This window comes from Raphanus sativus, chromosome 7, assembly GCF_000801105.2.
Source record: "Raphanus sativus cultivar WK10039 chromosome 7, ASM80110v3, whole genome shotgun sequence".
Taxonomy (NCBI): domain Eukaryota; kingdom Viridiplantae; phylum Streptophyta; class Magnoliopsida; order Brassicales; family Brassicaceae; genus Raphanus; species Raphanus sativus.
This window is the reverse complement of record NC_079517.1, coordinates 22,620,412-22,633,738: the sequence shown is the minus strand read 5'-3', so window position 1 is coordinate 22,633,738 and position 13,327 is coordinate 22,620,412. Positions and strand designations below refer to the sequence as shown.

At 37.4% G+C, this 13,327-nt stretch overlaps 1 protein-coding gene and 1 long non-coding RNA gene across 2 annotated transcripts; one reads left to right on the top strand and one right to left on the bottom strand.

The window, feature by feature from the left end:
* The first annotated feature begins 1,243 nt into the window (after positions 1-1,243).
* LOC108840391 (uncharacterized) lies at positions 1,244-1,993 on the top strand. Its single transcript, XM_018613220.2, has one exon. The coding sequence runs from the start codon at positions 1,417-1,419 to the stop codon at positions 1,882-1,884; it is 468 nt and encodes a 155-aa protein (XP_018468722.1). The 5' UTR covers positions 1,244-1,416; the 3' UTR covers positions 1,885-1,993.
* Positions 1,994-7,562: 5,569 nt separating this feature from the next.
* Positions 7,563-8,278, bottom strand: LOC108833692 (uncharacterized). Its single transcript, XR_008936723.1, has 2 exons — positions 8,143-8,278; positions 7,563-8,002 (listed from the first exon to the last, which is right to left on the bottom strand). It is a non-coding gene; the product is annotated as an uncharacterized LOC108833692 (long non-coding RNA).
* Between the last annotated feature and the right edge of the window lie 5,049 nt (positions 8,279-13,327).

Below are 13,327 nucleotides of genomic sequence, written 5' to 3'. Positions count from 1 at the left end.
TGCCAAACAAACTACAACGTTTATCAAAGCACATAAGCCACGCAGTGTCGTGAGAAGGTTTCTAGAGATCTAAGGAAAATTTTAAAACTGAGGTCCTTTAATAGAAATTTTATTATATATTTAATATAATTTTAAAACAATATAAAAGAATGAAACCAAAAGCATAGCCTATAAATTTTATACTATTGTCAACAAAGAAAAAAAGAAATATAACTATGTAAAAAAGAATGATGATTCTGAACGAAAACTAAACAACGACAAAATGGTCATCAAACCTCTTTTACGAGGTATTTACGACGAAATCCGTCCTCGTTAATCATATGTTTTCTTGTAGTGATATATCCGAACTAGATTTATATACTTAAATATATTAGTTATTTTAAAATTTAATATCTAAATGAATATACAAAATATATAAGACATTTTAAAGCTGTCCAAAAAGCTTTAAAATATATATAAATAGTTATAAATACATGTTTAAAATAGCTAAATGATACTTAAAATACCTAAAATACATTAAAATATTTATTGTTTTCTTATCCAAATATTTAAGGTAAACCAATTTTTATGTTAAATTAAGTATTTTGGCATACATTATTCAAATTTATATGCTATATATTATTTTTTATTTTTAGATTTTGAAAATTTAAAATATATATCAACTTTAGTTTTTGAAAAAAAAAGTATCAAACCCAAACCCGAACCGAACCAAATTCGTAAAGATTCGAATCGGACTAAATGGTACTCCAATGTCCACCGCTAATCAAATGTAAAAAAAATATTGATAAAAAATATATTGTTTATAATATCTAAGTACAATATTTTCTTAAAAAAATACTCTCGGATTATCATATAGTTTTATATTAATCTTTATACAAAATGTAAAATTGTTGGCTGTAATATTGTCAATGCAATATTTTCACAGTTTATGGTATAATTACCTAGCATTAAAGAATTAATATTAATATCATTAATACATTTGGGCAAGTTTAATTAGTTAAAATTAAAAGAGGTAATCGAGATTTGAAAAAGGAGTCAGATGAGAAAAAAAAAATATAATAAAACAAAAACAAAAATTGGGTCAACGGAGAAAAGGAAATAAAAACTGTAAATATTAGTATACTTCTTCACATTTAGGCAAGTTAATTAGTGAAAATTAAAAGAGGTATCGAGACTTGAAAAAAAGAGTCAGATGAGAAAAAAGGAAATATAATAAAACAAAAAGGAAATTGGGTCAACGGAAAAAGGAAATAAAAAAACTATAAATATGAGCGTATACTTCTCCACCTCTAAACAAGTTATTCAGAGTTTAAACTCTTTCTGTTCTCTTTAAACCGTCTCTGTTCTCACTTCTCATCCCTAAATAAATAACGAATCCAGTTTCAAAGTCATCAATCTTTCTTACAACAACAAATCATGGTGTGGTTTGGATACTGCGACGACGAACCCGACTCCTTCATCTCCTTCGACCCAGTCTTCACCAACACTCAACACAACCTCAACAACAACCCTAACCTTGTCTTTGATTTCGTATTGGTTTACAGGAAAGCCCCCAGACGCTCAGATTCAGATTCAGACGATGATCTTGAAGACTTCTGCAATTTAGAAACCCGAATCGTTCGTCAAACCCACGAGTTCGATAGAGAGTGGCTCATCGGTGGCGATAGGGAGCAGATAGAAGCCAACGTCTTTCATATTCTTGAGATTATCCAAGTCCCTTCTTTCTCTGACATCGTTCATACGCTAACTATTGATATCTTGGATTTAAAGAAACACGTGTCCGTGTCTGATTCGCCGGAGATTGAGAGGATACGGGTCGAGATTGATACTATCGTCCCGAGTTTTCCCGATGATAACGACGATTTTGATCTTGACCTCGATTGAGAAATATATGGAGACGGTGGTTGTTGGGTACGACCAAGGCTGTGTTGTTATCTCGGTTGTGATTAGGTTTTGTTTTACTGTTTAAAAGTTATGTAATTGAATATTCAATACTGTCTATGTTGATTTCATGTTGTTACTTGTTCCAGTATGAACCAATACAATAAAATTTTCGAATGTTGACAACTGTACGGCACAAGTGTATCTTATCGATTAGCCATTTGTAAGAACAGAGGTTGCTTTGATATTTTCTCTCTTAGCACAAGAAATATTCAAGTGTAAACTGAAATAAAAGACAAAACTAACATATTTGAATGACTGCTTTTCTATTTAAAAAGATAAAAGCTAATCAATCTTCATGCAAAGAGTCTAAAACGTAACTCGGCAGAATCGATCCAGAGGCTCTTTTGGCGAGGGATGAGTTCTAGCCAGTTCAAACTTTCCTGAGCCGGATTGCAGCTGCTTGTATCAAAAGAGTAGGATATATACACAACGCTTGCGCTTGACACCAAACCATGGGACGCAGAGGTTGTTCCTCTTCTCAACTCAGAGTTATATAAGAACTGAAGAAGGCTGTGAAACCTTCAAGGTCAGTAATAGTCACCTCCTCCCATTGCGAAGAGACTAGTTTAAACACTAGTGGCTTCTCCTTACTGCATGCAAACATGAGAAAGAGCTCTCCTTTCCTCTCTGCCAAGAAAGTTTCTCTCTTGTCCCATTCAACCTTGTCGTTGATGAATAGACATATGCATCTTGATGACACAAACCCATGTCCGGGAAGATGGGTGAAAGGAACACAAGTAGCCTCCTTCTATGGTAAAGCAATAGAATCGTTCATTGAGATAGACAAGCCTGCTATGCCTATAAAACGGTAAATGAGTAGGGAAGGCCTCGGTGATCCACTCAGTTGCTCCAGGAATGGCAAGTCCTTATAAGTATTCTTCTCTCTTGAACTCTTGTAACAAAGTCTAGAGCTACCAACACACAGTTATCCGATGTAGGAGGAGTAGAGAACGCGATTGCCTGGTATGGCAACGAGAACTTAGGCAAGCTTACGAGCTCCCGAGAAAACGGGTTGAAGAAAAACATGTCCTTTGAGATAGAAGTGTACATAAGTAACCAGCCATCTTTTGTGTAACACACAGTTGTTTCAGCCAGCTCTGGAAGATGCGTAGTGTACAACTTTGATCGTACCGGATCGCGGATTTTAAAGTCGCCTAAGGATCGATTGTGTGAATGTGCAAAGCTTGTTAATAAAACAGTTTCTTCGTTTTATTAAACTCTTAACTTCTTGAGATCATCTTACAATATAGATCTCTATATATAAGGTCTTAGCTTAACCTATTACAATGTGATCTAGAAACTTAACATAAATCTAAATCAAGTTTTTCCTTTTTAGTTATTCAAACTTCCTTTTATGAATAACTTGTTTCCTAAGCTATCTTTGAAGCTTATCCAACATTCTCCCTTCTAATCTTCAAGCCATCTTTGCTTAAGTCTTGAACTTGAATCAGCTCCCTCATCTCTTTGAACTTGATTCTTGCTAAAGCTTTAGTTAGAATGTCCGCTTTCTGCTTTTCTCCAGGAACATGTTCCACATCAATCTCGTCTTGCTCTACTCGTTCGCGAATGAAATGGAACCTCTTGTGAATGTGCTTGCTCCTACGGTGAAACACGGGATTCTTGGCTAATGATATAGCTGACTTGTTGTCCACTCGTATCATCGTCTTCTTCATCTCTTTTCCTGTAATCTCACTTATCAAATCTTGTATCCAGACCGCCTGCTTTGCTGCTTCTGTTGCCGCCATATACTCTGCTTCACACGAGCTTAAAGACACCGTGTCTTGCTTCTGTGAGCACCAAGTGATTGACGTTTCTCCTAGACAAAACAAGTGACCTGTCGTACTTCTTCCATCGTCCGGATCCGTGTTGTGACTACTATCACTATATCCCACGAGATTCATTGATCCACCTTGCTCGTAAGATAATCCGTACCCGACTGTTCCCTTTAAGTACCTTAGCACTTGCTTCAGTGCGTTGCCGTGAGACGTTCTTAGTGAGTGCATATATCTACTCAAGATGCCCACTGCGTAACACATGTCTGGTCTTGAGTGCATAAGATATCTGAGACAGCCAATTCTTCTTCGATAAAGTGTAGCATCTATCTCAGGTTCGTCGAGGCCTTTTGAGAGTTGCAGACCGAACTCCATGGGTATACATGTCGAGTTGCAGTCGTCCATTGCAGCTTCCTCCAATACTCTCATCGCATACGCTTCTTGATTGATCATGATGTACTTTGAGCTTTGTCTTACTTCCAATCCGAGGTAGTATGTTAGAAGACCCAAATCAGACATCTCAAAGTTCTTCGACATGTTCTTCTTAAACTCTGAGATTTCTTTTGCAGAGTCTCCGGTAATGAATAAGTCGTCAACGTAGATAGCCACGATAAGAAGCTTTCCTTTATCATCCTTTCGATAGACCGAATTTTCTTTAGAACACCTCTTGAAGCCGAGTTGCTTCAAAGTTCGATCAAGCTTTATGTTCCAAGCTCGTGGAGCTTGTTTCAATCCATACAAGGCCTTGGAGAGTTTGAAAACCTTATGCTCTTCTCCCTTTTTTTCAAACCCTTCAGGCTGTGACACATAAACTTCTTCGTGTAACTCACCATGTAAGAATGCTGTCTTGACGTCTAGATGGTGAATCTTCCACTTGTTCGCAGCAGCTAACCCAATCAGGAGTCTTATGGTCTCTAAACGAGCCACTGGTGCAAACACTTCATCAAAGTCGATACCATGTTCTTGTACGTAACCTTTAGCTACGAGTCTCGCTTTGAACTTGTTGATAGATCCATCAGCGTTTCTTTTGATCTTGAAGATCCACTTGAGACCGATGATCTTTGCTCCAGCTGGCTTGTCTGTTAGCGTCCATGTCTCGTTTATGTTGATCGAATGGATCTCGTCTTCACATGCCTTCGTCCATCTTTTATCTCCCTTAGCTTCTTGGAAATTCTTTGGCTCATCATTGATAACATGAAGCAGCAGCTCACATTCTATCTCAGCAAGTAAAATGTAGTCATCTAGGTAACTAGGTTTACTTGTTTGACGAGTTGAGCGCCTTACTTCCTGTGTCGAGCTTTGTTCAACTTCTTCTTCTTCGTTGTGTGTTACATCTAATTCTGCGTGTGTAACACCTGTTTCGTCTTCTTGCTGCTCTGTTTCTGCATTCGCGGTTTCTTCTTGTTGTGTGCTGGCTATAAACGGACCATTCCCTTCGTTTACAGTCAATCCCCACGTCATACGGAACATACCAGAGTCGTCTTGTCCTTCCTTAGTAGCTCCCTTCCAATTCCAACAAGTCTTCTCGTCAAAAATTACGTCCCGACTTACGACTATCCTTTTGAAGGTAGGATTATAAAGTCGATAAGCTTTCGTGCCTGGTTTGATTCCAAGATGAACAAGAGCTTGAGAACGATCATCAAGTTTCCTTAGATGAACTGAATCTACTTTCGCGTGAGCAACACATCCAAAAACTCTTATGTGACCTACGTTAGGCTTTCCTCCCTTCAAGCTTTCGTATGGAGTTTTATTCTTCAATGCTCTAGTAGGAACACGATTGATCACATATGTTGCGTGTCGCACGGCTTCTCCCCACATGTAGTTCGGTACCTTCATAGCTTTCATCATGCTTCGAGTCATCTCCATTAAAGTACGATTCCTTCTCTCCACAACTCCATTCTGTTGTGGAGTATATGGTGCTGTTAAATGGCGTTTGATGCCATGTTTGTTGCAGAAGTCTTGGAAATCCTTTGACGTGAACTCTCCTCCTCTATCCGTACGGAGTGTTCCGATTGTCTTGTTTGCTTCCCTCTCAACAAGGGCTTTAAAACTCTTGAATCTATCAAAGGCTTCACTCTTTTCTCTCAACAAAATAGACCACATATATCTCGTACAATCATCAACTATGACGAAGATATAGTTGTTGTGACCTTGTGTTGCCGGTGATATGGGACCGCACAGATCCGCGTGTAACAGCTCGAGAGCAACCGAAGCTCTGTATGCAGTTGCTGCAGGAAAGCTGTGACGCGTCTGCTTCCCGACCAAACATGAGTCACACAGCTGCTTCTCTTCATGTATTTCAGGTAAGCCACGAACCATATCATGTGTTGCCATGGCCCTTATTGTCTTGAAGCTTATATGACCAAGGCGTGCGTGCCATCTCCATGGTTCCTCCTTGATCTTTGCGAGTAGACAAGTAGGTTTACCGACTTTGAGTGATATCTTATATAGACGATTAGAAGCTCTCTGAACTTTCACCAAAAGTCTACCGCTTGGATCTCTCAAAGTGAGGTAATTCTCTTTCATCCTTATGTCACACCCTTGTTCAGTTGCTTGACCCAGACTTAGTATGTTACTCTTCAAGTTCGGTATGTAATATATGTCGGTTAGGAGCTTCTGTTCCCCTGTCTTGGCTTCAAAGAGAATAGATCCTTTGCCGTTTATATCTACATACGAGCCATCTCCGAACTTGACTTTTCCTTTGATGTTCTCGTTGAGCTCTGAGAAGTAAGATTTTTCACCAGTCATGTGATTGCTCGCACCGTTGTCTAGATACCATATACCATCTTCTTTCTTGCTTGGCTCTAGTGAATTCGGTAAGACTTTCTCTTCGTTGAGATACACAACTTGATGCATGTATAACACAGCTTCTGCTATCTCCGTCTCTGTCTTGTTGAGCTCTTGTTTCTCTTCTTTCTTCTCAGGACACACGGATTTGAAGTGTCCCTTCTTCTTACAATTGAAGCATGTGATCTGGGAGTAGTCTTTCTTCTCTTTGTTCCCCTCGCCAGTGTTGCTTCTTCCTCGTCCTCTACCTCTGTTTCCTTGACCACGACCACGATATGATCCTCTTCCTCTGCCTCTCGAGTTCTGATCGCTTGATGTTTCAGTGCTTGAGAACAACAGATTGTTTTGTTGATCATATGCAGTTTTGCCTTTGACTCGTTCTTCATATGCTTTGAGTCTTCCAATAATATCTTCAAACGAGGTTTTGTTTAGATCAAGCATCTGTTCTATTGATGCCGTCATGTGAATGAATTTCATTGGTAGACTGTTGAGAAGTTTCTTCACGAGCTTTGGTTGATCAATGCTCTGTCCCAACGAGGACGCTTTTGATGCAAGCTCTGTTAACTTGCTCGTGAAGTTATCTATACTGTCTGAGTCTTCCATACTTAATCGATCGAATTCATTCATCAGCGTTAGTAGACGAGCTTCTTTAACGCGTTCAACACCAAGGTTTCTGGTTTTAATGGCTTCCCATATAACTTTAGGGGAGTCATCTTCTCCGGCTTGTAAAACCATCGCTTCAGGTATTGAACCGAACAGAAGTCCCGTCGCGAGGTCGTTTCTTTCTTCGTCGTCAGTGCCTGGATCTACTGCACCCCAAACTTTGTGAACCTTTAACAGAATCTTCATCCTCTTTGCCCAAACAGTGTAGTTCGTCGTATTGAGCATCGGACAGATTACAGCACTCGGAAAGTCTTCTCTTCTTCCTAGTGGCTTCATCTCTGTTAAAGCTTTTGTATCAGCCATGGATACAGCTTCTCGACTTCACAATCACACAAAAACCTAAGCTCTGATACCAAATAAAGTCGCCTAAGGATCGATTGTGTGAATGTGCAAAGCTTGTTAATAAAACAGTTTCTTCGTTTTATTAAACTCTTAACTTCTTGAGATCATCTTACAATATAGATCTCTATATATAGGGTCTTAGCTTAACCTATTACAATGTGATCTAGAAACTTAACATAAATCTAAATCAAGTTTTTCCTTTTTAGTTATTCAAACTTCCTTTTATGAATAACTTGTTTCCTAAGCTATCTTTGAAGCTTATCCAACAGATTTCAAACAAACTACAACGTTTATATCAAAGCACATAAGCCACGGATGCTTTTCCACTACACGAACAGACACTGCAGCTTCACACCATGACTTGCAAACAGCTGATGCACATATGTTGTCTTTTAAGACAAGACGAGACATTATTACTTCCAAGAGACTTGATGGGAGATCTGAGAATGAGATACTTGTATCTAGGCAATGCATCTTCTCTCTGAGTTTTAGTTCTACAAAACAACCATCATGAATCAACCTCAAAACAAGCAAAAAGTGAATGTTGTTATATGTATCATAGGATACTCAACTGAAGTTGTCAAATTAATTACAACTGTAGTATAGGCTGTATAACTGCTTGAGAATGACGAACCTTTTACTAGTGACGGGGGTTGAATATGGATACAGTGAAGACATGGCCAGAACGGAGGTGGTCGCCAACGGTGGGTGACTATTGTAGAATCTATATACTCTAGGGTTTATCTAGTCTCATCTTCAAGGAAAAAATCATAAAAACACCCAACTAAATTTAATAACTAAATTTTAATACTTAACTTTTTTATCTATCCAATATAATACTTTACATAATTTTTTATTATTTTGATACACAATTTTTAATACTGCATCCATTTAATACCTAAACTATATTTATTTTAATCAAAATATTAATAACTATCAAACGAGATTTATTTTTTTTCCAAAACCTAAGATAACACCTAAAAATATTCTACATTTAAATTTCTTTTATAAACACTTAATTTTGAAGAAAAATATGTTTTCCATTTAAAAATTTAAACTTTTATTACACAATTTAAGATTATTCACAATTTAATTTATTTTATTTTTAATATTTAAAATAAGATTATATATTTTTAGGATTTTGTGAATTTTATTGATTTTTTTACTTCATCTAATACTTATTAATATTTTTTGTTTGAAATAAGTATAGTTTGAGTATTAAAATGGGTAAGAATTTAATAGCTTGTATACTAAAGTGACCAAAATAATTAGTTCAGATATTAAATTGAATAATTAAAAAATTTTGCGTATTAAAAAGGTTAAATAAATTTAGTTTAAATATTTATATGAAATTTTATTTATCTATTAATTTTCTAATGATTATCTTGTTGGAAATTGTGTGAACCCATATCCAACTCTATTTATCCGATTAGTACGATATTGTCCACTTTGGGCCTAATAGGCAAGCCCACATGGATTTACTTTTGGTTTCCATTCCAAAAGGCCTCGTACTAATTAGAGTTGGACTTTTCTTTATATATTAGACACTCATTGTCTAATTCTCTAATGTGGGACTTAGTTTGATATCTCACATTCTCCCCCTCAAACTAAGGATCACATTCATCTTCCGTCCCGCAACTGATTTTTAGGATCGTCTTAACTTGATCTATGCCACACACACCTCTCATCATTCCTAACTCATAGGATATACCCGTTCACCACTCGAAGGATATTTAGGTCTTCATGCATATTTCTCGTCAACCGCTCTGATACCAATTGTTGGGAATTGTGTGAACCCATATCCAACTCTATTTTCCGATTAGTACGATGTTGTCCACTTTGAACCTAATAGGCAAGCCCGCATTGATTTACTTTTGGTTTCCATTCTAAAAGACCTCGTACTAATTAGAGTTAGACTTTTCTTTATATATTAGACACTCCTTGTCTAATTCTCTAATGTGAGACTTAGTTTAATATCTCATATATCTTTATATATAAAGTTGGCTTCCGAACCTTCTCCTGCGTCCACGTCATAAAAGAGAAGGGGACATTCAGTGACACCTGACACTTTTTTTTATTCTTTTTCTTCGCAAAAGAGGAGGGGGGGGGAGAGGGGGTACTGAAAACACATGTATCTCAAAACATGCTTAGGCACATTTTTAACGGCTCAAGAAATCCAATTGATAGTAGCCTCCTATTTTGCCTGAGGCATACCTCGATATTTCTGGTGAGTATTGATTGTGCTTCATTGTCTGATCTCTGAAACAAAAAATATTGCTATTGTTTTAAGTTGTGTCGGTATAGGGAGCTCAATCAACCCCAATGAAAGAACTTACCCTGAATAGATGATACAAACAGGAATTTTTACCATTGTTGTCATGAACTTATACTGTTCCTTGCAGATGTTCATGAGACCATTCATGAAGGCATCAATCTTAGAGGAGACATAAATGTCTTTGCCAAATCCTCATTCATAACTGGTTCTCATTGGATATTAATTGCTGCTTTTTTATATTTTGTAAAAATCCCTTCAGTGTCGCTTGTTGATGCATCTACACCGTAGGCGTAGTGCCAACGTCTGTGTATACATCTAGGAAGTCCTCTTCTGTAGCTGGGTTGACTGCAACTGTGGCTAAAGAATCTGAAACTGGTGAGTTTTGTATTGTAAATTTTGAATTGATGAATTGTTCCTCGCAGTAATGTTATTTCTATGTTTTAACTATGAGTCTATGACTAATGCCATCTTACGCAATAATTTTTAGTTCGTCGTACAAAGTTATCCTTATTGTACCTAAAGCAAAATGTACCTAAATTTAGTTTTCAAGTTGGAACTAATAATTTTTGTGAACCCAGTGTGTAGATTTTTATCTAAATACAATCCTTTTTTTTTCTTCTTTTTTGTGCACCAATTTGTCACACAATCTTTGAAAGAACTAGGAACACAGAAACACAGAAACAATGAACAAGATTCTCTAAATAAGGTTATCTTTTATTAGAAATCTTTTAAACAAATTACACTCTTTGTTTAATTAGGTTTACTCGACTTCACACCTGTGAATCGAGACTGACCAATTTCTAATCTACCCAACCTTACTCTAACAGCCAAGTCGCCCGACTTGTTCAACACCCAAAACCTTATTCAACTTCGACACAACACTGTTTTCTCTCTGCACTCCAAAACTGCAGAAAACAAACTTGCAAAGTTTGATCCCTTTTATCCTTCAAACCAGTCTCGTTTTAATCTTGATAAGTCTAAATCTTCTGATTCATTATTATCTCTAAGCTTCAATCATTATCTTTTGTCAAATCGTAATTAATATTTCCAACCAATAAGATGACGCCACGTCATAACACCTTTTGACTTGTGCAACCATGAAGAAACGTTGAACACATTTGTTTGCAGACTCCTGGTCTCAACAATCTCCCCCTTTTTCACTGAGTTTTACAACTCAAGATTACTAGCGAACACTTGCAAGAAACTCCCCCTCAACTAAGTACCATCAAGCTGAAACAACTCTTCAATAATCTCCCCCTGCTTGAGTGACAAAACTCTTTGAAAATCTTCATAACAAATCATGCCTTTGTCACATCTCTTGGAGCCCCATCCTGCTTATGCCTGGCATAAAGCATTGGCTTCATTAACATGTCTGAGTATACCTCGAACAACCTTAGTGTTAACCCATCTCCTATTGACATTCAGACATCCCAATTTCTCTGAACATGCTACATTGCACACAAGCCCTTGAACAGTCTCCTTGCATTTGGAATACAAATCTGATTTTGCAATCCATACCTTACCATAGCTTTTTGACTCAACATAACATTTGCTTTCACTCCAAGCCTTCTTGATATTGTTGATTCTCTCATAGCAAAATCGATGAGTATGCCCAAGTTTCCCACAAGAATAACATCCATAGTTGAGACTACATTCTCCAGCCTTCCTTGTCTTCATCTTGCTTTCCAAAGCATAACAGTATCTCTGTATGTGTCCAGGTTTTCCACAGAAGTAACAACCTTGTTTGAACTTCTGATTTGTCTGTTCAACGAGTACTTCTTTGCTTGAACAAGTTTGATGCGATTCAATCTCTTTTGATTTAATATCATAAACTGGTTTAGCACGAACGAAATTGGTGAGACATGCTTGATCTGTTCCACTACTAGAGCTTGACACACGATTTCCTATGTATCCAAGACCCCAATTCTGTTTTGCAGGCTGTCCCATGGCAAGAAGAGTATCCAAATCCTTTGTTCCTTTGCTTAACATCCTGATCTTCTTGTTGTTTTCGTTCAGATTATGCTCAAGATTTCTGCTTTTCTCCTTTTCTTCTGACAAAAGGTCTGATAACCTATTTATCTTTGATTCCAATACACATATATTTTCGTGTCCAGCTTCTGTCTGCTTGGTCAACCCGTTATCCTTCGTTGAACATGTTGGCGTCTCTAGCTTCAATGCCGTAGGCTTTTCCATCTCTATTATATTAATCTGAGCTTCTAGTAACGCCTTGTTCTTCAGCAGGTTCAGATTCTCGTTACTCAATTCAACCCAACTATCATAGAGCTTACGATATTCAGCTTTCACATCTATCTCTCCATCACTATCTGAATCAGAATCTACCTTAAGTTCTTCATCATTTTCTTTTCCAATAAGAGCTACAAGACTAAGTTTTTCATCACTTCTCTTCTGATGACATGGACGTTCAACCTCAGATTGTCTCTTGCACACATCATGGCAGTGACAATCACATGTCTGACAACCTTTACTAGCACAAACCTCACGTGAGTTAGAGTTCTTTCTCTGCTCTTTCTCAAATTGCTTTAAAGCCTCCTTGAAGTTTTGTTTCAGTAACTTAACACATTCGTCCAATTTTTTATTTAGACTTTCATGAAGTGACTGAAATCTATCAGTTTCCTTCTCAGCAGCAAAAACTGTTTCTTTTCCTATCTTGGTTGGACAGGTAGGTGCTTCCATCTCTTCAGCTTTAAGAATACCAACCAACTGTGAAAACTTCATCTCATCAGTATTCATCCCAACCTTGAATAATGCCTTATAGGAGACAAACTTCTCTGGAAGACATCGTATCAGCTTCTTGACCAGCTTCTTATCCTTGAAGTTCTTACCAAGGACAATTGCCTCGTTTGCAATAGAACTCAGTTTTGAGCTAAAACTCGTGATAGATTCTTCATCCGCCATCCTCAAATTCTCAAACTGAGAGGCCAAATAGTCTAGTCTTGCTCTTTTAACAGTGGACGTTCCCTCATAGTATTCCACAAGCGTGTCCCATGCATCCTTGGCTGAACAACATCCTTGCACGAGTTTAAACTGATCGGAACTAATTGCGTTAAAGATCTCTGATAGCGCCTTTGCGTTGGATCTCGATGCAGTCTTTTCTGCTTTTGTCCACTTATTTTTGGGTTTAGCTATCTCTTCATCATCTTCAGTACAGATCGTTGGATCTGTTCATCCTGTTTCAACTGCAGTCCAAACATCTTCCTCAATCCCTTTGAGTTGTTGTTTCATGCGCACCTTCCAGTGTCCAAAGTTGTTTTCATCCAACATGAGTGATTTGTGAGGCGCTACAGACTCTGTTGTTTCCATGTTCTTCGCAGGACCTCAACCTGTTATAGATATCTAGATCTAGGTAGGTGACCCGCTCTGATACCAAATGAAAGAACTCGGAACACAGAAACACAGAAACAATGAACAAGATTCTCCAAATAAGGTTATCTTTTATTAGAAATCTTTTAAACAAATTACACTCTTTGTTTAATCAGGTTTACTCGACTTCACACCTGTGAATCGACACTGACCAATTTTTAAT

Bases quoted from the DNA above. Each gene is read 5' to 3' on its own strand.
- LOC108840391 (XM_018613220.2), top strand. From the start codon at position 1,417: ATGGTGTGGTTTGGATACTGCGACGACGAACCCGACTCCTTCATCTCC.